We start from the raw sequence: 26,747 nt of genomic DNA on the forward strand, positions 1-26,747 counted from the left end.
GGGTTTAAGCCGTGGCTAAGCCTATTTGAATGTGTTATTTACTTCCATTGAGGGACAAATTTCTTTCCTGAAAAATGAGACTAATAACACCCAACTCATATTTTAATCAATGAATGTGATAAGGCACCATGCTTTCCACAGGAGACAGGTAGCACACAGGGAGCGTTAGAAAGTGAGGGCTTCTTCTTCTTTTTTTAAAAAAATATAAATGGCCTATATTTAAGGTATACAACACGATAATTTGATGGACATATAGATAGTGCAAGGATTATTTTCTGTACTGTAGATTGCTACATGCAAACTAACAAGCATCTTCTCACATAGTCACCTTGTTTGTGTGGGTGGTAAGAACACCCGAAATCAATCCTCTTATCAACTGTCCAATATTGAGTACGATATTATAAACTGTGGTCATCGTGCTGTACATGAGCTCTTTAGACTTATTTATACTTTAACTTCAACTCCATAAGCTTTGACCAACATCTCCCCATTTCCCCCACCTCCCTGCCCCTGATTATCACCTTTCTGCTCTCTGCTTCTAGGGAAATGACTCTTTTAGATTGCACATATAAGAGAGATCACGCAGTTTTTTCTTTCTGTGTCTGGAGTGATTCACTTAGCATAAAGTCCTCACCAAAAGAGACGTTTCCAACCACACTTGCCTTCTTTTATGGAACTGTTGTCAATGACATCAAGCATTTTGTTTGTACTATCCTATGTAAGTTCAGTTCCACATCATAAACTCATTTTAGAATTTAGTGCTAGGATGAATTTTCTCTTAAAAAATTGATGTTCTTTCATTCCTTAGAAAGGATATTTCATCCATTTTCACAGTGGATTTGCAATCGTTGTTAAGGAGAACTATGTAAACCCATGTTTCCCTTTGTATCCTGGTTGCCAGGAAGAAGCTCAAAGTCATGAAATGATTGTGATATGGAAATAAAGATTTTGCTTCCTACTACATTTTTTTTTCTTTCACACCTTTGATCTATTTTTATTCGAATAACCTTACTGGATATTTGGATTTCATTCTGTGTTCTCAAATATGAAGTATACATAACACATTAGCTCTTCAAATTAACACCAAAGAATTAACCAAAGTTAAAGTGGAATTTATCCCCGTGCACAGCTTTTTTTTTTAATTAATTTTATTGGTGTTCAATTTACCAACATACAGAATAACACCCAGTGCTCATCCCGTCAAGTGTACCCCTCAGTGCCCGTCACCCATTCACCCCCACCCCCCCGCCCTCCTCCCCCTCCACCACCCCTAGTTCATTTCCCAGAGTTAGAAGTCTTTATGTTCTGACTCCCTTTCTGATATTTCTCACACATTTCTTCTCCCGTGCACAGCTTTATGTTCAAACTATTAAGATGGCTTATCTAATTTGGAGAATAATCTAAATATATTTCCAAATGATTAATTTCTGCATCAGACGTTCTCTTGCAGTCAGTCCTGCCCCCAAACTTTCCTGTGAGTTTGTATTGGAATCAGGCAGGAAAAGGATGCTGGGAGTGTGTGTGTGTGTGTGTGTGTGTACTTTAGATTAACCTATCTCAGCAGTGTTTATCAGGCCCACTTTTCTAATCATTCGAAGAGTCTGGATTGGTTGACTTTTCCTGAGGGGCAGACTTGAAGTTTCTTTGTAGCTTCTCTGCCCATCCCAGAAAAAAACAGTACCCCATGAGCACTGCTCCTCCATCCTGCAGGAAGCTCAGCTTATCTCCTACTCCTCTTCCTGTTCCCTTTCAACTGACTTTCACTATCTCTCCAGTTACCTCACTCATTGATTTCAGATTCCCTCACGATATCCTAAGCTATGACATGTTATAATATGATAAGAGAAGAGATAGTATAATTCTTCTGAGCCACGTTGGACAGGGATTAAGTGTTTGGACTGACATGTCAGATTTAGACAGACCTCACTGCTTTAGAGATTTCTGACAAATCAGAGCAGGGGCCAGGATTCAGAATACGAGGACTGTTAATCCCAAAGGCAAATTTACTAAGCATCTACTGTGTTCCAGTCGACGGGCCTAGATGAGTAGAAGATGGAGCTAAAATAAATCATTTGCTATGTGTCTCTATATAAAGAATTTAATGCTGAGCCTATAAGTGTACCATGGTAATCTACTATAAAACATACGGTAAAAAGTGATACAAATGAGTTCAGAGGAGGGGATTTCTTTGCCCAATGAGACAATGGATGTGACCCTCCTATGGAGAAAGGGGTCTTCTAGACAAAAGAGATAATGTTAACAAAGCAAAGGGACAGTAAAGCCAAAGTGGATTAGGGAAGTGAGGAGTAACACAGGCTGCCTGAGCTCAAGGTACATGGGATGGAGGGGTGAGAGATAATAGTGGGGGAGCTGAGGCCAGATTTGAGGGGAGGGGAGGGGAGGGATAAGGCTTTGACTTTTAGATTTCATGTCTAATGCCATTTTAATTAGGTCATTTCCTTGCTCTAAACTTGCACTGGCTCCTCCTTGCTGGACAAATACAGGAAGAGCCGGTGGCTGTGTAGGAAGTAGACGCTGATTATATGGGGCTAGGATGAAAGAGAAAGATGAGCTCCAGCCACACAGTTTGAAAACTCCAATAAAGAAATTGGATTCTATTTCCTAATATGTTAAATAAAGCTGTCAATCCAATCAAGGCTGCTCAGTTGAATATTCATTACAGGCCCAGTTAAGACACTGAATCCCTCCTCCCCACTCCTGACTGCCATTCTTATTCTCATGTTATAATGATTCCGTAGTTACAGATCTTAAGATTCTCACGGAAATAAGCACAAAACAGGTACCTTTTGGCTATTGGGCCAACTGTAGGACTGGAAATTCAATGACTTAATGTTCCAGTGAACTGGTTGTGTCACTAGGAGCTTGGGGCTACTTGCTTGCCCTTTTTGTAATATTTCACATATGGGCATAATTGCATTGTTTCTTTCAAGGGAATTGTTAAGAGCGCTGACAAAAACACTTGTGTACAGAACCCAACGCTGGCTAGAGACTTAGTGTCAATACTCAGTAAGTTGTTGTTCTACATAGTTGTTTGAAGCATTTATTTCTGAGGTACAGATGGTGATGTTTATGGCTAGTACAGTTCTTCTAGACTCATTTGAATTTCTGGCCATTGTCAAGAACCAAGTTTCTATGAGTTACAATTATGACTAAAGAAATTGAAATTCATTTACTGTTTCTCAAACAGGAACCAAAAAAAAAAAAAAACCCTCTATTTAAAAGAGTTTCTCTTATCATTGAAGAGGTTGATTCCTGAGGTATTGGCCTTGCATTTATAAGGTTGACATAAGAATCTCCTGAATTTTAACATGGGTAGATGAATACATTGTACCTTTAATATTAATATTAAAGTTAGTTTTATAAAGGCTTCTCAACCCAACAAGGTACAAGGGAAAAGTTGCATACACTGAAATGAATTTGCTAGTCAAGAAGGCAAATATGGATACTTTTAAAGGGGGCATTTCTTTCCCCCTATCCTAAGCCTGCTGGTAGAGCAGTAGCTCTCTCTGTGTTTACTCTACAAAAAAAGCCCCGATAAAGTCTGGGGATCCCCAATAGCAGGAATGCTGGTGGGAAGAAATCACTTAAGAACTCTCCATTTCTCTGGTCTGTTAGCGTTGATGGGCAATGCAATCAAGACAATCCCTAATGTGATTTATTGTTTTCCTATTACACAAGCTAGTTTTGTCCCTCATCCCATCTGGCTCCTGAAGTTCATCAAAGTGACTATCCGGGTGGAAAATTCTTTACACAGTCAATTTTAAAGGAGCCATATGGATGGAGAGTAACATTACCCCTAATAAATAACTCACTGATAATTAGTTCTCAAAAGAAAGTTTTAACTCTCATGGGCTATTAGCATTTCATGTTAAATTCTCTAGGACTTTGTGAATAGTTGAATGCTTTGATCCTATTGGAAATATCAACCCCTTGTTTTCCATTCCAGCTGTCACAATCCTTAGTACAAGAAAGAGGAGGGTTGAGGTTGCACAGGAAGGAAGGTGGGGATCACATACTGTACACCTTAACAGGGAGTCCCTTGGGCAGAGGAGATCCAACATGCTCAAATCATCATGCCCTTATCCCATGTACATCCCTCAACCCTCCTTCTTTGTTATCATAATTAAATATAAATCATCCCCTTAGAGTCAGTCATTCAAACCCCTAGTTTGGAAAATTTCCCCAACCCCTATTACCAATCTACTGCTAAACCTTATCTTTTTTACCTCTTAAATATCTGTCGGTACTACTCTTTTCTCAACCCCCTTTGCCTTCATTGATCACCTGGTATTCTTAACCTCACCCCTAGAGAAGGTCAGGAGCAAGTCCAGGGCTCAGGGGAGATATAGTTTCATTATTCCTGGAGCTAGGGAGCACTGGGTATGTGGTTGGCAAGACTCACCCAAGGTGATAGGAGGTGGAAGAGGCTAAAGGGAAAGCTAAGATCCACATTTTGGAAAGAGAGAAAGTATCAAAACCCATGTGTCTTGGTGGAAGAGGGGATGAGGTTATAGGACTGTTGCTGATTACTCAGTATTTAAACTTTACACTTACGACAAGAATGTGATGGCCCAGTGGACACCAGTAGGCAGCTTGGAATTGTAAACTTGCAAATCAAGCCTCTGGTCTCAACAAAACTAATTAAAATTCATAATTATTTTATTTGTCCTTTTCTTTTCTCACATCTCCACTAAAATCTCAGCTTTGAGTCAGGGACTCTTCTATGTGTGTCACCATTATATGCCCAGTGCTTCCCACAATACTTTAAGCATGAGAGACACCATAAAATATTTGTTGAATAACCACATGAATTGGTCTTGAATACTGAAAATCTAATCTCATCACTTCAATGTTTAAGCATTCTTTAGTGATCAAGACTTTAGATAAAATAAATCCAGAATCTTCAGTTTAGCATTAAGCAAATAAACAAAAAAATAAAACATTTGCTTAGTTCAGGTTAGTTTCCCAGTGAGTAACTTAGCATTTCCTCCCTCCTCTCCCTGTAAGGAGGGCCAGTTTCAATCACAATACACTACTTAAGGCTTTTTGCACGCATCGTATTCATTAATATCTTTCTTAATAAGAACAGCAGTTCGGAAAACATTTTTTTTTTTTTTTTTAGGAACTAAAAAAGGAATTTGTTTATTGAGGGTAAGAGGATGCAATAAGCAATATAAAAATCAAAAGCTTATCTGGCTTTCTTTTACTGACTTTTCTTTCTCTGCTTCTCAGATGGGAGTTGGATTTTATTCGTACATTTTCTGAGGGTCCTGATCTGCTCATGAAATACTTTATACAGGGGGAAGCTGTGGGGCAGATTCCTTGAGACCCTTTGGGACACCTCACTCCGGGCGGAGTGTTGCTCAATGCTGCCTATTTCTTGCCCTTCTGCTTCATGTGTATTACAAAATAGTCATTGCATGCAGAAAACTTATCCCAATCTTATCCCTGGCCTTGGTAAAGTAAGAAGACAGTGATGGTGAATTTTGTGCCAACTTAGTTAGGTTATGGTGCCCGGTTGTTTGGTCAGACACCAGTCTAGATGTTGCTATGAAGATCTTTTTTTTTTTAACATATAATTAACATTTAAATCAGTAGACTTTGAGTAAAGCAAATTGCCCTCTGAATGTGATTAGGTTTCATCCAATAGTAGAGAATTTAAGAGTAAAGATTGAGGTTTCCCAAAGAAGAAATTCTCCCTGAGGCTACAACACAGAAACACTGCCTAAATTTCCAGCCTGTGGCCAGCCCTACAGACTTCAGACTTGCTAGGCTTCCCAACCACAGCGGACAATTCTGTAAAATCAATCAATCCATCAATCTTTCTCTCTTCCCTCACTCCATATATCTATGTATATATGTAGAGAGAGATTATGTGGAGAACCTATACTGATACAGAGGCTTTCTATTTTAACTTCTATATCTAGAACTTAGCAGAATGAGTCAATTAAAATTTAAATCTGGCATGAAATCACTCTCCCTTTATAGAAGAGGGCTTTGCAGTGCAGAGATAGTCAGCTCATGGTGGGGAAACACTAGTGAGGTTAACTGACACCCTGTCCCCAGCGTATCCCTGAACAGCCTCTCCCATGCCCACCGTGACTTGATCATCTGAAGCATAATAAAAAATATTGAGGAAAATATGCATTTTATGAGTCCATTCTTTCTGTTTTGAATGCGTATTTCAACCCGCACTGCAAGCCTTGTGGATTGGAAATGGCTGGGGGTCCTCTGTCCTCCTGGAAGGAGGTAGCAAAATCAGCTGTTCTTCTAGAGTGCCCAAAAAATGGAATGCCTTTCCCTGTGCATCCCATCTCATCCCTTTTTGTGTGTGGCCTTTAATTTTTGAATGACTGCTGAGTCACCGAAAAAGACCTCTCCACACCAGTTGCTTTGGCCTGCTTGTCATTCAATCTCTGGTCTAAACAAACCTCAACCTGTCCTCAGTGAGGTAAGTAAGCACATGACTGGAGCTCTAGACAAGGATTGTTGGCCTCCGGCTATTTTTCTGGTGCTTACTGGACTTCTTGCATTTACGCTGGAAAATGCCAGATCATTCCCAGCAGGTATGGCAGACAGTAGGCACTGGTAAATATTTACTGAAAATCTCCACCAATGAAATGCACACCGAGAGTTCTTACCGACATGCACCTCTTGCTTGGGCTCCTCCCTCTGAGTATTGTCCTCCTCCATCAGGGTCTTCTGCTGAATCTCAAAGGAGAAACTTGGATGGATGCCAGCCTGTACTCAGTGAGAAAAGAAAAGTACCATGACTGGGAAGCCACGGCGACCTCTGAAAACCAAAGGTCAGCAGAGCTAACTAACATCTGGGGAATGCTAACTGCTATTGAATTTGGAAAACATACATCCTGGATCATTTATAATCCCCCTGCTGACTATCCTTTAGAATGACAAATTTAAACCCCATCACCACCATCCACCACCAACAAAAGTTCACTTTTGGGTAGAATTGTTACAGACTTAAAAAAACAGATGTCAACAAGAGTATGGTCAATACTTAGAAGAATCCATTTTCAGCATAGTTGTTTCAGCTTGGATTTTGTTGTCACTTATTTTCTACGTTTTGTCCCATGTTTTGCGAGACATTCTGTTAGGTACTTTGTCTTTATTATTTCTATTAATTCTTACAAAATCTCATATTATAGAAAAAAAAACACACAATGTCTTTGTTCTTAAGAGTTCCTCAAGGAGGGATGCCTGCGGAGCTCAGTCAGTTAAGCGACTGCCTTCGGTTCAGGTCATGACCCCAGGGTCCTGGGATTGAGCTCCACCTCAGGCTTCCTGCTCAGTGGGGAGCCTGGTTCTCCCTTTCCCTCTGACCGCCCCTCCCCCACCCCAACTTGTGCTCTCTATCTCAAATAAATAAATAAAAATCTTAAAAAAAAAAAAAAAAAAGGAGTTCCCCAAGGAGCTCCTGACTTTAAGTCGGGCCTTTCTTTAGCTCTCAAATGAGTCTAATGTTCTCTGCAGACTCAGAGGTGCCCTACAATGCCAAATATTTCTCATCCAATTTTCACAGTGACTCTAAGACTAAGCATTTTCATTCCCATTTCACAGATGAGAGATGGAAAGCTCCGGAAGAACAAGAGAGTTATAAAAAGTCACATAACCAATAACGCATATTACCTTGTAAGGTTAACAACCCTTATCTACCATTCAGATGCTGAGAGAGTAACAGGTTTTGCTTCAATTGTTCTTGGTATGTTAAGGAGGACGGGTTTTAATGGTGAGGCAGAAAGATCGTTTAGAGGTCTATATGATATTTCTAGGGAGAGATATTAAGAAACCAAAATAGGGCATTTGTTTAAGACAATAAGGTTCAGACTGTAATATACATATAGATATAGAAATAGGCACAGGCCTAGAGATAGATACAGATATCTTACCAGCACAAGGTAACTTAAGAAAATTTGTTGGTACTGGAATGTGGGTACAGGGAGAGTCTGGTGTGATTTTGGTAGACGATGGTGCCATTATCTAAGAATGTAAATAAAGGAAGTGGAGCAGATGTAGAGTGAGGAAGGGAATTCAATCTTAGATGTGTTGATTTGGAATATGTCAGTAGAGCATCCAAGTAAAGTGCAGGGTAGAGACTATGGCTAGTGTTGGAAATTTGGATGGTCAGATCATGAGAAGTTTTGCTTTTTCTAAAATGGGAGGGAGTAAGCTAAGTTGGTTTATATGCTGAGAGAAGACAGAGAGGGCAATGGTAAAGATCTAGAAGAGAGGGAGATAAAGTGATGGAGCAAAGTTGTGGGAGAGAGTGAGGACTGAGTTAAGAACCCAGTTTGAGGGGATCCCTGGGTGGTGCAGTGGTTTGGCACCTGCCTTTGGCCCAGGGTGCGATCCTGGAGACCCAGGATCGAATCCCACGTCAGGCTCCCGGTGCATGGAGCCTGCTTTTCCCTCTGCCTGTGTCTCTGCCTCTTTCTTTTTCTCTCTCTCTCTCTCTGACTATCATAAATAAAAAAATTAAAAAAATTTTAAAAAAAAACCCAGTTTGAGGGTTGGCCTTGACTAGAAGAAGTGGTCCTCCTTTCAGAAGAGCACATAAAGGACGATGCCCACATGGCTCAATGACTATGGCAGGAAGCAATAAGAGTCAAGAATTTTTACATGCTGAGGGCGTCATGGTTGTCAGTGAAATACAAAGCCAGCTCTCCCATGGAAGGTCCACCAGCTTGAGCATTTTTGTAGGAGATAAATGCTGAAATATAGTCTGCCATAAGTTATATTAAAAATAAGCCTGTAAAACTTCGTGTTATAAATAATGCCATAAGAAAGGGAAAGACAACCCACAGAATGATAGAAAATATTTGCAAATCATACATCTGATCTGGAACGTGAAAGGACTCTTAAAATTCAAAATGGTCACAGGATCTGAATTTCTCTAGAGAAGATATACAAATAGCCAATAAGCAGGTGAAAAGATGTTGAACATAATTAATCATCAGGAAAAAAACACATCAATAACACAATATGATACCACTTCATACCCACTGGGGTGGCTTTAAGGAAAAAGACAGATAAATACAAATATTGGACAGGTTACTCGCAAGGAGCTTGTGGGAATGTAAAATGCCACTTTGGAAAACAATGTGGCAGTTCCTCAAATGGTTAAACACAGAGTTGCCATAAGTTCCAGCCATTCTACTTGTAGGCCTGTATCCCAAGGAAATGAAAACATATATTCACATATAACTTACATACAAATGTTCACGTCATCATTATTCGTAAGAGCCAAAAAGCAGAAACAACCCATATGTCCTCCAACAGGTGAATGGATAAATGAAATGTGGTATATCTGTATGATGGGATATTATTTGGCTGTAAAAAGGAAAGGATGCTCCAACACAGACAAACCTCAGAAATACTATGCTAAGTGAAAAAAGCCAGTCACAAAAGACCACATCTTATACGATTCTATCTATATAAAATGTTCTGAATAGGCAAGTCTATAAAGACAAAGTAGATTGGTGGTTGCCTAGAATTGGCTGTGGGGGGAGCCGGGGGTTGGGTGGGGTGGGGGGTGGGATAGGAAATGATTGCTAATGGATATGGGTTTTCTTTTGGGGGTTAATGTAAATGTTCTAAAATTAGATTGTGGAACACTCTGAAACATATTAAAAACGATTAAAGTCTATAATTTAAACTGATTAATTTATGGTATAGGAATTACATTTCAGTAATTTGTTTTAAAGAAAGAAGCTCAAGGTCTGAGGAAAGGACTATGGACAGAGACAAGACCTAAAGAACACTGTTGAAGACCAGATAATAATAATAATAGCCATGTCGCCTGGGGATTCATGAACCAGGCATTGTGCTAAGTGTTTGACCTGCATTAGCTCCTTTAATCTTTGCCACAAACACCTATATGTTAGGTACGTTTTCTTATTTTGCAGACAATATAATTAAAGTTCAGAAAACATAAGGAACTTGTCCAAGGTTGACAGCAAGAAAGAGACAGAAACAAAATATATGGACTGTGTCTGTGTCTCTTTCTCAAATACCTGTTTCCCACAAATGTTGCTCTTCTACTTAGCTCCAAGTTTCTAGGTTTGGCAAAAATGCCAGTGTCTTTAGGCCAATCTCTTTTTCCCTGGCACTCCCACAGCATTTTGTGGGAGCCCTCGACCATCTGAGAGCATTTTGTGGGAGCCCTCGACCAATAGATAGCATTTTCATCCCTGCCATCCAAATAAAGGGTTATAAAATAAATGTGTCAGTAACAAAGAGTTGTAGAGTAAACACATCAATAAATTAGCACTATCCTTACCTCCTCCTCACTCAGGAGTCTTAGAGGCAGGGCTACTACCTTGTCCAGGGTGGTTTCCTGATGTGCAGGACACTAAGAGATAAAGGAGCCAGGAGCTCAGCCCAGAGAGACTATATCTCTCCTTTCCCCTCCATTCGGAGAGGTCTGAGTGAGAGGAAAAGAACAGAAGCCAATCTTGACTCCTAGGCAGAGAAATAATGCCCCTACCTATTTATTGCCTCTCGAGATGCTTCTCTCCGGTTTTGAGATCTTGATGCTACCTCTCAGCTTTCCTCACCGATTTAACTGCAGATATACATGAAGTAGTCCCTGGCATGGACTAGAGTCTCAAGAAATTGTATCTTCTTTTTCCATTCCTTTCACGGTCCTCCCTCCTGGCCCCACTTGGCACTCAGCAAGTGCAAACTATTCACATACAAACCTCTGGTATAGTATGGGGTGGCTGTAGAGGCAGAGACAAAATACACACCCAGCTCACTGAGCTGCTCAATCTCCTCTGTGCTCAGTAATCGTAGCAAAATGCTGGGGACTATTTAAACCGAGACATCGAGTGTCTATGGAAACCACGACATCTCTTCACGTATATTCCAGCACCACTTCCTTTATAACGTGAGCAGCAACAGAAGAAAAATATTTGTAATAAAACATTGCAGTGCTGTTGTGAGCTTCCATTGTGCCAGGCTTTGGGCTGCAGATTTTGCAGATGTCATTTAGCCCCCACCTAATTTATTGTGGTGGGTTCACCCAACGGACATATGAGAAAACAGAAGGTAGGAGAGAAGAAAGAACTTTTCCCAGGTCACAAAGTCAACAAAGGGGGCCAGCAGCCTTCAAAAGGTGTGACTCTGAAGTCAGATCTCTCCATCTCCCCATTACCCCTGTCTCCCACAACTTTTCCGTTGTCACCAAGTGCCCTTGGTGGAGACTGCTTTGCTCCAAGCAGCATGGAGGAACGTGATCCTAACACTTGAATACTTTTGCAAGCAATCATCCAATGTCAATGCAAAAACACAGATTAATTATTCAAAAACAAATATCACATTAAGAAAATATACCATGACCAAGTGAGATTTATTTCGGGGATGCGAGGATGATTCGGTGTTAGGAAATTTAGTAATATAAACAAAAAATTAGTAGAAGTAAGAGGAATAATTATGGGATTATGCCCTATAGGAAAAAAAAAAACTTTTGACTAAAAACTTTCTGATAAAAACATTCAAGAAAATAAGAATGTATGCATATTTCCTGACCAAAACACCTCGGCCCTAAAACCAGGGCCTTAATGAACTTAATGTACTTAATGAAGAAATACTAGAGACATTTCCACTAAGATTAGGAAAGAGTCAAGAAGCTTACTATGTATACAAATCTTGCTATCTCCACTACTACTCTTGCACATCGTTCTAGATATATTAGCCAGCACAATTTAAAAAGACAGAACAGTGGGAGGCCCAAGAATTGGAAAAGAAGTAACACTATTTTCAGATGATACGATAGTTTATTCAGAGAACCTGAGAAAATCAACAATAAACACAAACTATAATAAATGTTAATTTATGTATAATAAACTACAATAAATGTTAATTTATTAATATTAAATTTAATTTTAAGACTAAATTTTAGTCTTGTTAGTTTTAGCATAACCTCAAGCTTCAGAAAAGCTGCAAGAACACAAAGGATATTTTTCCCAGAACCATTTAGAAATAAGCTTTGAACATGGTGCCCATCATTACTGGTTTGCTGATGTAACCCATCAAACAAGGACATTCTCCAGAAACTCACAGTATCAGGATCAAAATCAGGAAATTATCATTGACACTAGTATTGAATTCACAAACTCTTTTCAAGTTTAATGAATTGTCGCAACGGTATTCTTTACTGGAGGTAGTTTAGGATTGTGTGTTGCATTTAGTGGTTTTATCTCTTTAGGTTTTTTGTTTGTTTCAGTCTGGAAAAGTGTAGCACAGGTGGCTTTTCATAGACTAATTTACCCTCACTCCCATCCTCTGTGTGCCAGAGGTTTTGGGAAAGGCCAGGACTGACCACAGCCAAAACCCATCTTGTCAGACATACAAAAGGCACAATTCCTTGAGTGTGTAGAGAGAAGCTTGAAAGTGATGCCATACTTTTATCTTTTTATTTTTACCAAAAAAAGTTTTAATAGGACTGTATAAGTAGAAATATGGTAAGCCATTCACTCTTTGTTGAATTCTTCCCTGATAAAATGCTCACAAGAAAAAATTGTCTCCTTTCCAAAATGGTTCTAGGATAATCTTTTTTTTTTTTTTTAAGATTTAAAAAAATGTATTCATGAGAGACGCACAGAGAAAGGCAGAGACACAGGCAGAGGGAGAAGCAGGAGGGGAGCCTGATGTGGGCCTTGATCCCAGGACCCTTGATGCCATGAGCCTTGAGCCTGACTTGGGCCTTGATCTCACCATCCTGAGATCACAACCTGAGCCAGAACCAAGAGTTGGATGCTCACCACCCACCACTCAGGTGCTCCAATAATATGGATTTTTAAAGGAAATTTCTCAAGAGATTCCTCCTTGGCTAACTTTGCGACATTGTGTTCTACATGTAGGGTTAGCAGAATGATCCCTAGAAAAACTTACAAGAATCTGGAAAATGGTGCCCTTGATAGCCCTTTCTTAGCCAACCATGGCTCATGTTAACAGATGCATTTAAGGAAACATCTATTTAATTCTGTTTAATCCAGCATTTCTCAAATTTATTTGAGGAGTGTAGAACATATTTTTTTCACACAATGCATCACTATACCACCCCAAAAAGCACAAACTTTGTGAAATGTTGGTATGGGAAATACTACTCACCATGTCACCCCCTTTTTTTATTAACAAAATCAGCAACTCTGATGTTTGGAAACTCAATGCATGTAACTGTAACTGCATCTAACGTAAGAGAGATCGTCCTAGAACCATTTTGGAAAGGAGACAATTTATTCCTGTGAACATTTATCAGGACTGTTATATAAGCTTTCCTAAGGCCTTCACTGAAGCTCAGCATTATTCTCTGGCTCTTTCTCTGCTCATTCCTAAACTTTAGATGTTAAAAAAAATAATAATAGTTTTAAAAACTAAGTACTTTGCAGGCATTATATTATTTAATCCATAGCCCTATGGGGTAGATTTTATTATTATAACAATGTTATAACAAGATACCAGGGTACAGAGAGATTTAAATAGCTAAGCCCAAGAAAACACATAATTAGTAAGTAGTGAAGCAAGTGTTACAGGCGTTAAATCCAGGTGTTCAGAGTCTGAGCCTATAGTATTAATCACGTATTATTTTGCTGGAGTATTAGTCATCAGTCTCCCTCTAGTCACTCCTCCTTGGCAGTCTCATCCAGTCAAAGCCTCACCTTGTTCATGGCTTCTTAAACATCTCCCCTCAATTCTCTTCTGGGCCACAAACCCATTTGACTAACTTACTAGAAATCCCAGTGGGGAACTATCACTGGAACTTCAAACTCTATATAATTCTAATATAATTTCATCTTTCTCCCCGCTAACTTACGCCTCTTTTTGTGTTCCCTTTTTCTAGTCATTCACATATTTCTTCCTACGACATATCTGAGCATCTGTTATGCATCTGGTACAGTGCCCTGTTGGGGATATGCATAAAAGTGAACAGAATCGGGGTTCTTCCTCCTGGTTTCTATGGGCCCATAACTTCAGTGGCTTCATATGATTCCCAGCGCTAATCTTTAAGCCACCATAGCTTATACTGAGGCATCTTCTCTGAGCATTACCTGAATTGCAGATATGTGAGCCACGTAAATGCTGTCATTGTTTTAAGTAATTGGGTTTTGACGTGGCTTATTAGATAGCAACTGACAGCCAGACTAGGTGCCCACATTTGTTTTGACCGCTATTGTCAGAAGCAAGGTCGCATAGCACAAAGCTCTGTTGCTGCCAAGGAGGCAGGCACCATGATTGTCAATCGTGTGCCATTATTTCTAAAATTTTGATCCTCTCTAGCATGTAGCAAAGTGTTTTGCGTGGAGCGTATGTCAAATAAATATTTGTTGAATTGAATTATATTGTGATAGTAAGAACATACGTTTTGCTGTCAGATACATTAAAATTCAAACCACAATTTTAGATGCTACAGTTCTAATTTTTAAATAGGACAGATAAGGGTAAAATGAGAAAGACTAAAGCTTGATCGTAAAGGATCTTGAATGCATGGTTAAAATTTTTTTTTTTTTTTAGGTAATGGGGACTCATGGAAGGTTATAGAGATGTGATCTGTGCATAGCAATTTTTGAGAAGGTTAATATGACTCTTAAATGTGGAATGAGAGGCCAGGTAAACAAAAGCCAGTTAGGAAACTAAAACAGTGTCCAAGCATGTTAGGATCCAAACAGTACATAGCCAGGAAATTGTCGGGGCAGGATTAAATGGCAGGATGATATTACAGGTGATGTTTCTATAGATTTTTTAATTGGAGCCTATAAAGGAGAAGATTAGTATAAGGGAGAAGAGGAGTCCAAACTTGATCCCAATAATCTCGCAGAATTTATTAAAAGTTGTTCACACAGGATACCCTATGTATGCTATAGCAATCTTACTTCTGAAAATCTGCCTTATAAAGACATGATAGCAAAAGTACTTAAAGCAATATATACAAAGATATTTTCTGTAGCCCTTGTTCGTGATAGCATAATGTTAAAAAAAAAAAAAAACAAAATAACCATCGTAAGGTATCTTTAAGCATGGTATCTCTATACAATGGAATAATATGAGAATGAAGTAAGCCTAAATAAACTGACCTGAATAAGTTTTAAGTGAAAACAGCATGTTATAAACATATATACATATACACACCTATAAAAACACACACACATGAATGTGTCACATATATGTGTGTGTATGTGTGTGTATGTGTGTGTGTATGGAAAGGTGTGGGGAGTGAAGTGGTCTTAAATACTTTGAAAATTTGGTATGATTTTACCTTTTGGTGTTCTTCGCTTTTTTTTCTTTAATAAAAACATAACAAGGGATCCCTGGGTGGTGCAGCGGTTTGGCACCTGCCTTTGGCCCAGGGCGCGATCCTGGAGACCTGGGATCGAATCCCACATCGGGCTCCCGGTGCATGGAGCCTGCTTCTCCCTCTGCCTGTGTCTCTGCCTCTCTCTCTCTCTCTGTGTGACTATCATAAATAAATAAAAATTAAAAAAATAAAAATAACAAGGCATTTTAAGTTTACAGATTCAATGCCATTATAAGCAAACAGCACCGTTGATACCAAATCGTGGTTGGAGCGTAGCTGGACAGGCCTTCTAGATTCTGGTAATGGTAAGGCCGGTCGGGAGATGTGATCGATCTGGAGAGAGCTTGCTACTCAGGCTGCAGGGTCAGAGGAAAGCACCACAGATCTTTTCTATTTCTGGCTGTCCCAGGATTGGAGGGAATGACTCTTTCCGACACAGCCTGTTTACCCTAAAGAAAATCTCATGCCATCTAAGTGATTCTGTAATAATTAACTCTGGGCCTTCCAACCTACTGTGAGAGTTGGTAGGTAGGGCAACCTCTTCCTGGTGAAACTAGTCTTCATGAAGGTGTCTATGTCCATCTTGAACTTATTTACATTTATAACATTCCTGTAGAGATAGCTCTATAGAGATAGCTCTATAGCTGTATCTGTATCTATATCTATATTCAGAGCATCTGTATCATCCAAATATCTGTCTAGATACATGGACAAATAAAAATATCCTACCTACATAGTCTCATATGAAGTAACACTTATTTGAATTTAGCCCTGAACAATATTGGGTATTGGGGCATATTAAATACAGGGTAAACATACTATAAAAATGGATTCCACACAGACTATTATAGTGGTATGTTGTAGGGCCAGGATTCTATTACAGGATTACTGATTACTTCTCCAGATGGCTTTAAATTGATGACTCTGAGAAAATTTTTGCAAATGGGCCCCTTCTATCTTATTGACCCTAGAAATTTGTTTATCACCGCTCCTGGGAAGATCTCATTTCCCTGCATGGCTTCAAAATGCTTTCGGCAAAAGAAACATTATGTATTTTATTAAGTGAATATTATCTCCAAAGCCCACTAATGAATTTTTTTTTAATTCATGAAAAGCCTCTTTTAAAATCTGTTCAATATTTAATATGCATTGCCTTGAATAGGTATTAAATAATACATTTGACATTTTAAAAACACATATGCAAAGTCGCCTGCAGAAATCCCCACAATATTTGTAATTCTACTCATATCAGTTTCTTTTGCATATTCTTCCCCAGTAGATTTGGAACAGAGACAGGGATAACAAAAAACCGTGTCATGATGCCTTTCTTTTCTTTCCCTTTTTTTCTTTACAAAGCAAGAGAAAAGTCATGGGAGTATGTTAATTGCCTAAGATCTCATTCATGCTGACAGTGCTAGGGCTGGGATGTGTTGACTCCCTTTGCTATCTTCTTTATTCATGATATTTAGAAATAAGCAATTTGTACATACCCAATAAATGTGTATACATTTCTTGTATATGGAGGTACATTTACATACACACACTTCTCGGGTGTTTATATTTTTAAATATTTTATTTATTTGTTTGAGAGAGAGAAAGAGCACAAGCAGGGGGAGGGGCAGAGGCAGAGGGAGAAGCAGACTCCCAGGCGAGCAGGGAGCCTGATGTGGGGTTCAATCCCAGAGCCCCAGGATCATGATCTAAGTGGAAGGCAGATGCTTAACCGACTGTGCCACACAGGTGCCCCTATACATATATTTTTTATTTAATTTTTATTTTTGAAATATTTTATTTATTTATTCATGAGAGACACAGAGAGAGGCAGAGACACCGGCAGAGGGAGAAGCAGGCTCCCTGCGGGGAGCGTGGTGTGGGACTCGATCCCAGGACCCCGAGATCATGCCCTGAACTCAACCACTGAGTCACTCAGGCGTCCCTACATATATATTTTAAATGACTGTCATGAATTAATATGCTTTCTCATAAGTTAATAGAAAAAAATATAGCATTTCAAGTAAAGACTTCAGATTGCTTTAATGTCAGTTTCTTTCTTTCCTGAACAGAAATGCCAGCCTCAGTTTCTTTACTTGTACTCAGGCAGAAGATGCTGCCAACCTATTCCAGAGTGAAAATCATTACTTCCTGCACCTGCTATCGATCTAGTAGATGGATAGGAATGAGAGGAAGGAGACAAACTGTTTTTCCAGCAACCAGGAACCACACTGAGGCCGAGGAGGCTTTATGTGCCTCCGCATTTTAGCAGCTCTCTGTGTATCCTTTAGCATGATGGGGGAGGAACAAAATTACCAATTTTTCCATGATAGCTTGGCTCCATTGTGGTCTTAAAAATTTGAAGTTGGGAGTTGGGAATAGACCTGAACCCTAATCTGTTAGGAATTGGAATCATACCTAATCCTTGTTGTTTTGAATAGTTCTGTTGGTTTGGTGATGAGAAGATGTAAGACAAAATGAGGCAAAAACAATGGAAAACAGAGTTATGAGTTTAAGATCCAGTGAAATAACGTGAGCAGCCTTCCAGAATCCAGTTAAATAAAAACCAAATAGGATTCTTAGAAAGGTAAGATCTCAAGACTTTTTTCCTTCCAACAAAAGGATAATGGAAAATGCAGGAATCCAGGATAAGAAAGGAGTAAGTACGATGCCTTCCTCTGGGGAAGTGGAACCGTCCATCCATTATTGAGTTGTTTTTCGGCTGTAATGCTAGATTTGAACAACCTATGTGCACACTTTCACCCTGTTCCTCTCTCTGCCGATGGCAGGCCTTTGTGAGATGGCGCAATGTGGACAGAATGAGGGAAGACAAATGACTCTCAAGTGATTTCCATGACCTTTATCGTTAGTATCCTGGCTTTAATTAATGCTGATGAAAGGAGAAGAGAAATGTCTTAAATCCTGGGTGAGCAGTCATTTAACTACTGAAACCATTGAAAACTAAAAAAAAAAAAAAAAAAAAAAAAAAAAAGATTGTAAATATTTGTCTCTGTTTATTTTGCTCTCGTAACTGACTGAGTTCCCTTTCCTCTACCTAAGAGAAAAAAAAGACCCAGTAGATGATCACTATGGGGTGTTCATCTATATTTTACTGTGCTTGCCACCTGGTGGGGTGTCGGTGAATATTTGCTAGGTTTCATTGAATTGATTGAGTAAAAAAAGGAAGTATGATCTTTCAGAAGGCAAAACAATTTTAAAATCTTGATAAGAAGTTTATCAAGTACGTCATTCCATCTGTGTTCATAGGTCAACTGAAAAGGAGGAATAAGAGAGGAAAGTCTAGAGATAATCCACTGACCCATAGGTAATTTGGAGATATCTTTGCAATCCACTCTTCCTGTCACTTGTGGGAAATATTGCCAGTATATAAATCAATCAGTGCCCTTGAGGCTGTCCGGGAAGGGAGCAGAGCAATGTCCCATGGCCCCGTGTTTACCAGTCCAAGTGACATCAGCTGCTGTCCCCCTCTGGGCCTCTCTCTCTCCCACTTGACTCACTGACCCAGAAGAGAAGGGGCAACTCTCCTACTGGTGCATTTGGGAAATAAACTGACTCTACATAGTAGTTGGAAGCCAGTTGACCTTAAGAATTACACATTCTGGTCTCCCTCTCCACACTCTACATTGTGAGACCTGGGGGGGGGGGGGCACTGGTGGGTAAGTCTATCTAACTACTGAGTGCAGTTTTAGAAGTCTGCTGCTGTCATGTCCCTGAGCCATGCCCTCCTTTAACAGCTTCATTAGTTACGAAGATGACATTTGTACCTCCTACCAGACTTCCATGTCTACCTTTCCATTGTTTTCACCAAGGACCCTTGGCTCCAGCAAGTCTACAAATCTGTATACTTTGCATCTGGTTATCTGATGCATATTCATGCATTTACTCATTCAGCCTTTCCTTTGGAAGTAGTTCTTGAGCCCCTGGAATATGCCAAGTATTACGGCAAGCCCTGGCGCTCTACCCAGAAGGAGCTCCCGGTGTAGTGTTCTTATAAGGCAGTTTGATAACTGGGTGAGCCCAGAGCTTCCAAGGGGGTAACATAGTCTCAGCTGAGTTGCTCAGTTTTTTGTGTTTTCTTAACTGAGTCCTAATGGAGTAGGATTTGGCCGGGAGGTAGCCAGGTCTGGTCTATCTGATCATAACTGAAGCTGTAGGGACGAGAAGGGGCTCAGTTTTAAGACACCCTCCTCAGACACCATAGTAAAGGCCCTAGACTGCCTAGTAGGTCCCAAACCACTGCGTTAGAGATCAGAGGAGGGATATGGTCAGGTTTTCTGTTCTAAATAGGCCACTTTGAAGCTTGGAGGATCAACTCGAGGAAGGGAAGCCCGAAGATACCAGTTCGCAGATTGTTGTAGGTGAGAAATTATAGAATGTGATTTAGCAGCACCTCTGCTTATTTCTGTTTTTCTTTTCTCTTATTATCATTATTATTTCTTGGCCGCCTTGACATTTTGTAGGATGAGCAGTAAGGAAGAAATTCCTACCTCTGGTGATGATGATGAAGAAGAAACAGAGGATGGTGATGGCCAGCATTCACTGGGTTCTTACTATGAGGCTAAAAAGCTTTTGTGCATTAGCTTACTTCATAGTCACTAAAAATGTGTGAGCTAGACAGTTTTATTCTTTTCCATTTTACATATGAGAAAACTAAAGCTTTCGAGGTTAAAATCACTTTCCCAAGGGTGCACAGGCAGTAAGTAGCCGACCTGGGACTGAACCTCTAGCCTGACTTCACCTTCCGTTCTGATAACTCTGTGCTTTACAAAAGCTTCACAGCACTTCACCAAGTGCTTTCTTACACAATGTCTCATTCATGTTTTACTCGAATCGGTGAGTCAACTTTAAATTCACTTCAAAGAGAGTGGTTTATTCTCATTTAATAGAATCATATAATCATGAAAAAAGCTTGTGATGTATTATGAAATCACAAAATATGTTGCTCCTTATTTGTACATAGATGATCAATTTAATGCCTTCTTAGCCAAATTTTAATTGTCAAATGTCTTCATCTTACCATCAAACAGATACATATTGGATGAATTTTAATGTCAACTTTAAATAAATATTCTGCAAAATATAATTAAAATATAACAGGAGAAGCGACTTCCTGTTTTGTTTTGTTATAGATGATTCATTCAGCATTCAACAACTACTAAGTACCTGGTGTGTGTTATGTATTATTGCTTTTAAGCATATGGAAGATAATAGCCCATAACTTCATTACGTTTGCTCTATCATGTAAAGCTTAATTTAGTGTCATTATACAGAGATTCTCACTATCTGCTTTCAGAACAAAGAAAACAAAGGAGTGCATCATACAGGTCAAAGCATCTAATAAATTAAATTAATTAAATTAAGTATCTGTACTACCTGAAATTTACTACCTTTATTCCTTGGAAATCTTTAGATTAGGTTTTAATTCCCATCCATATTAATAAGGTAGAGATGATTGAGTTGCTTTATATTCATTGAACATTAGCTTACATAAATAGGATAGATATTTATTTTCCCAGGGTTGTGTGTGCTTCCTCGTTTGTGTTAGCATTACTTATTCCAAACATTCTAGGTTTAAATAGGTCCCCAAAGTGCCATAATGAACAACTTGTCATTCTCCATGAATGGACTTGTGCTTGTTACAAGTGAAGGAGCTACTGATGAAGAGTGACTCAAACCACCCAGCAGGTCCTGGCTGGAATCAGTCCTACACTGAGATATTACAGATACATAGCTCTGATTGGCTCCTAGAGATAGGCTGTCTCTTCCAGAGGGTTCTGGTTCATCAAACTTTCCCCTCTACCCCTACCCTGACCCCCTCACCACATGACCACACCTCCCTGGGCAAAATTGCCAAAGAAATGTAGGATCCCAGACTTCCTTCCTTGGTTAACGGGCCCAAATGATGGCATCACTGTTAGACTTCAAGGATTTCCACCCCTTGTTCTAATGTTATGTTTTCTTGGGCCCTGACTCTACGTATCTGAGAGAAAACATAGGGTCCAATTTTTGTTTAAGTTGCCAAGATTCCCCAGTATTTAGGCAAAGAAAGGAAAAATGGAGCAAGTGCTTAAGAGGACCCATAGACTTCAGACGACTATGCTTTCTAGACATGAGTAAAGAGCATGTGTGTAAATTTGTCCCCAGTGGGCTAAGTTTATCCCTTTGAATAACTGGATAATTCCAGCAAATACCATATGGAAACAGTTTTACCTGACCGGTATATTTTTGAGGGTTACTTAAAAGACTGTTCCAAGGTGCTCCTGGGTGGCTCAGTTGGTTAAGTGGCTGACCCTTGATTTTGGCTCAGGTCATGATCTCAGGATCCTGAGATCGAGCCCCAAGTCAGGCTCCTCACTCACTGGGGAGTCTGCTTCAGGTTTCTGTCTCTCCCTCTGCCCCTCCCCACTTGTACACATTCTCTCTCTCTCTCAAATAAATAAATAAATCGTAAAAAAATAAAAGACTACTTGACAAGACAATTCAATATTTAGTTTTAAATTATATTAATTATAATGAACATACTAAAAAGAGATGCAGATTGATTTTAAAGAGAATCCAGATTTTATTCCAGAGAATTCTTTCGTAAATTAAGCTTCTCAAAATGACCAAAGAGAAATGAATTGATTGTACTTCAATCTCCCTTTCATTTTTTCAGCTCTCTTACAGGTTAATGATTAGAGTGAGGCAAAAATTGAGACCATTCAAGTGAAAAAGCTGTTATAATAATGTAGTGCTTATAAGGGTTTATTTAAAAGGAAGTGTGGTTTAGTGTGTCCTTCCAAAGGAAGATGTCTATTTATCTGACTCCAAGCATTTCCCAGTCCACTTGGCTTTATTAAGAGTTTAAAAACAAGAGGATCTTTTGAAACTGATAACTTAATGTCTCCCTACAGATCTTTCCTTTTGGTGGGCTAAGAATCTTCATACATCACCAAAGCAGTAGTATATTCACACAAAGTCAGATCCAGCTCTTTAGAGAAAATCTACATTGAATTGTTCTATACCATTTGTTGTTTGTTGAATTGTTCTACACTGATTTGTATTTGTGACGATTACCTAGATTACGGAAATTTATGGGCTTAAGCAAGTCTTTTCCTTTTTACTATTTCTGTTTTTTCACCTTTGTGTTGTTGATAATATTAAAGCTAAAGAAAAAAAAAACCTCAGAAGTACACCAAGGAGAGTCATCTTTGAATTTATACAGTAAATGTTAAGTAAGATGAGGCTATCAAGAGATGGTACAGAATGGTAAAGTGTCGAGAAGTAGAACTGAAAGGAACAAATCCCCCATGGTTTCAAGAACACCCAGGCAGAATTATTCATGCATTTATGACTGAAAAATCTAAATTGATTTATGGCTTTCCCCCCCACCCCACATTGTACCTCTAAAATATCCAGTAGAGCTTGTATCTATTAGGACACTCTCAATAATATGTCCATCAAATTGGTTTAAATAGTATGGAAAGTCATTGACTCATGTAACTGGATGTCAAGGACTCACTGGGCTTCAGTTGGAAGAGTCAGGAATGCTTCATTGCTGAGCTCTGCCAAACACAAGCTTCATCCTAACGATAGTTTTCCTCATGACTGCAAGACAGCTGCCAGCTGCAATCAGGGTCACACGCTTTTCCCTCCATGTCCAGTGTCAAGGAGACTGGCTTTTTGAAGGGCTTCTAAGGACAAAGAAGCTTTTTTCCTGGCATTCTCTAGCAGAAGCTCTCTGAGCCCCATCAGTTAGGTTTAGATCACATGCTCACTCCAGAACCAATCACAGGAGGAAGTTATGGGGTGACCTTTTGAACTCTCAGGCCACTGAGGGACATGGGCCGTGTCAGAAAAGCATGGACACCTAAATGATATCATAGTTTTATTAGAAAGGAAGAAAGGGCAGTGAATGCTGAAGACCACCAGTAATGCTCACTCCAGAGCTCCTGAGAGGACATGGCTATACAGTAAGTAGAAAAATTATCATGACTGTTAATATACAGTAAGAAGCTACCAAATGGGTCAGAGAAAAGATCTGTTTATAAGAAGTCCTTCCCCTGATTCCTGGAGACCTGCATGGCTCACAGCATGGCTGGCAGGCTATTTCTGGTCCAGGCTGCTGGAGGGAAACGTGGAGACCAACAAATGGATTGGAGGATGAGAGCATGTAGCGAGGATCTCTTCACTTCTCATGCAGAAGAGAAAGCATGGTTACAAGTTGTCTGCACGTGGGGAAGTTAACAGAGAAAAGATGCTGTGCCTGACTGCTCTGCTCCCTACTATCATTTGTGCCTGAGCTTTTGCGTCGCGGGGGCATGTGATGTTCCTTCCACATGCTTGAGAACTTAAAACTGTAAAGACAATGGGACAGTCAGCAGCTGATGTTGACATCCCAAGTGGCACATTTGAGTCTGCAGCAAGGAGACTCAGACACCAGATTTTGAGGGGGAGAAAAGGGTATTTTACATTTCTTTCTTTCTTTTTTCTGGTTTCTTTGATACACCAAGAAGTAAGGCTGAGTGGATATAATCCTAGAGCTTTAGAAAAGGAGTGTCCAAGTTAGATAGGAAAAGGAAGCTAGGAAAGCTTAATTATTTGGGTCCTGCTGCATAGGCAGGAGGCAGGCAGTCAGCCATGTGCTTAGACTCCCAGACTCTGCGAGTTGGTGGAGGTGGAGGTGGAATAGGGCAATATTAGACTGAGGAGAACCCACAGCGTCTGTCTTGCTTCTGTTTGAGATGTTGGAAGGAGTCCCCTCTTTGGGACCCCAAAGATCCCAGCTCTCTCCTGGGGTTGTGCATTCATTTCCTGGGGATGCTATAACAAAATACTGCAAATTGGGTGGCTTAAAACAACAGAAATTTATTTGTCTCACAGTCCCAGAGGCTAGAAGTCTGAGATCAAGGAGTTGTTGATAGGACTCCACTCCCTTAGAAACCCCACTGGGAATCCTCCCAAGCTTCTGGTGTTTGCAGGAAGTCCTTGGCATTCTTTGACTTACAGCCACAGTACTTCTGTGTCTGCCTCTGTGGTCATAGGGAATGCCCCCACCCTTCTGTGCCTGTGTCTCTTCTCTTCTTGTAAGCATTTTGGATTAAGGCCTCATCCTGCACCCATCTGGCCTTATCTCAGCTACCTTATATCTGCAACAACCCTATTTCCAGACAAGATCACAATTTGAGGAACTGGGGCTTAGAACCTCAAATATCTTTTTTGGGGGGAGGAGACACAATTTTTAACCCATAACAGGTTGCCACATGAAAGTAAAAGTGGTACATATTAGTCCTGAAATTTAGTTTTGTTCCCACATGAAATAGCTTCACAAATTCCCACTTGCCCCAGGAGGGGTGGTGAAAAGTTTGCTGAAAGTCACCAAGTGAGGGCAAAGTAGCTCTGGAGTTGGGAGTTGCAGAACCAAATATCTGAGGTGGGACCCATTAGGGAAGAACAGTCAGACCTCAGGCGGGATGCACAGTGCCCCTGAGGAGGGGCTGAGTTATAGGAGAAATTCTTCGGTCCAGATGAGCTGAGACGACAGACTATAAATTATGAAGTGCACCGCTGTGGCTTTCATCAGCAGATGCCAACAGAGTCGTCAGTCTGGGGAGCAGCTGAGATCAGCCATTCCACGGAAGGGACCAGCAGAGCTCCAGGCAGCACAAGATAGGCCCTAGAATGATGACTCCTCTCAATTACCTAGAGTTACATGTCCACACTCAGACGCCATCTTGGAGGTTAATAGGGGGAGGAAATGGGGCTCTGAAAGACTAAACATTTTTCTGAATAACCCAAGCTGAGACAGATGAGACTATGGGCTGAACTAAATGTATACACCATTCCCCTCCACTCCTTTCTCTCTCTCCCTCTCTCTGTCTCCTAATGTCTGTCTGTCTGTCTGTCTGTCTCTCTCTCTCTCTCTCATACACACACACACACCACACTGCTACCCAGAAGAAAGAAGGCTGGTGAGGAACATCAGGCCAGTCACAGAGAAATCAAGAAGACACATTTTCTTCTCTACCCCTTAATGGTTAGTGAACCCAGCACATATTCTCCATTTTGTAATGATCAGGCTTTTCTAAAGATCCAAAAGATGTGAATAACGTATACCGGTGGTGATTTTAAATTTGCCTCCAATGTAAGTTTGTTGTGGACGCACCTGTCTCCATGCAGGTGTAAATAAACGGGCCTTTACTAGGTTTATGATAGCTTGGTGGCGTTGGGTCAGTGTGGGCCCAAGGGCCAGTGAAAGAACTTCATGCAGACTCTACTCCACAGTTCTAGATGGCAGAGCGAGTGGCTACTTGACAGAGGCCCCCTGAGATCCGTGATCATTTGCCTTAACTTCTTATTTTCTACAGACACGTGATTCCACGATTCCTTCACCAATAACCACCTTTTCTGGTACCGTTGTGATGTGACGCTGCTGCATTTGAAATTTCTGAGTTGAGTTGATTCAAATGACATCCTACTGGGAAGTCTCTGGAAGCGTAATGATAAGCACTTTCTCAGGCAGAGTAGCCCAGGGTACAAACGGGGGTACACGTAGCACAACATTCATTCCCTATCTCAGCTCTCATCCGTGGCAACTGTTAGAATTGCAGCTCTGTTTAAATCAAGAATTCTGGTCTGAAGCGGAAGGGATGATCCGGACACTTGATCTTCCTCCTGGATCCTGAGGCCACCTGGCTGCAGGTGACTCTGGAAGTCGCACCGCTTGAGCACCCCAGCATCTCAGGTGATCCCATGTGCCACTAACACCACTGCAGCAGCTCTCCAGCCACCTGGTCATCATCTCTGAGGCTCCTCCAGGAAAGCAAATGCTTGGTGTCTTAGAGCCTGTTCTTTCCTCCCAGACTATCCATTATATAACCTGTCACTCTGCTTGACCAGATATATTGTAATTATGTGTGTATTTGTTTTCCTTCAGGGCTAGAGAGCGAGTTCCTCAAGGGCAGGGACTGTGCCTTCATCTCCTTATTTGTCCTGCTATGTCTGGTATGTACTATGTGGCCAATGAAGAAAGGAAAGAATAAATAAATGAAGAAGAGTTTGGGTGACATTTGGTACTGGTCCCTGTCACCGGTGTGGGCCAAGGAGGGGAGAGAGGACTGAGAAAGGAGCTCGAACCTTCAGTGTAATCCCTCAGGCTTTTCTTCTGCAATTTGTCAATCTTGCCTCACAGGAAAAGCTTCTGTGCCTTGACTTTTGAGTCCCTTTCATCGACTTTTCACTGCAGTGGAAGAAAGTCTGCTTCTTTAAGAGAGAGTGAGAAAATTCCAGAAATGTGAATGGTCTGGAGACCACACAAAGGGATCTTCATTTCCAGAAGTCAGGACTACTCTCTGTTCACTGAAAGTTTGGGAGTTTTGTGGATATTCCTGGAGTTGAGAGGAATCTGAGAGGTGTCTCTCGT

General features: G+C 40.3%; 1 protein-coding gene across 1 annotated transcript in view; it reads right to left on the bottom strand.

Annotated features, from left to right (window-relative positions):
- Positions 1 to 26,747, bottom strand: part of PHLDB2 (pleckstrin homology like domain family B member 2) — a 217,746-nt gene that overhangs the window by 108,852 nt on the left and 82,147 nt on the right. Inside the window, 1 exon segment of the mRNA XM_055316051.1 lies at positions 6,663 to 6,762. Coding sequence (XP_055172026.1) covers positions 6,663 to 6,714 — 52 coding nt within the window. The 5' untranslated portion in view covers positions 6,715 to 6,762.

Source organism: Nyctereutes procyonoides, unplaced genomic scaffold (genome assembly GCF_905146905.1).
Source record: "Nyctereutes procyonoides isolate TBG_1078 unplaced genomic scaffold, NYPRO_anot_genome, whole genome shotgun sequence".
NCBI classification, from domain to species: domain Eukaryota; kingdom Metazoa; phylum Chordata; class Mammalia; order Carnivora; family Canidae; genus Nyctereutes; species Nyctereutes procyonoides.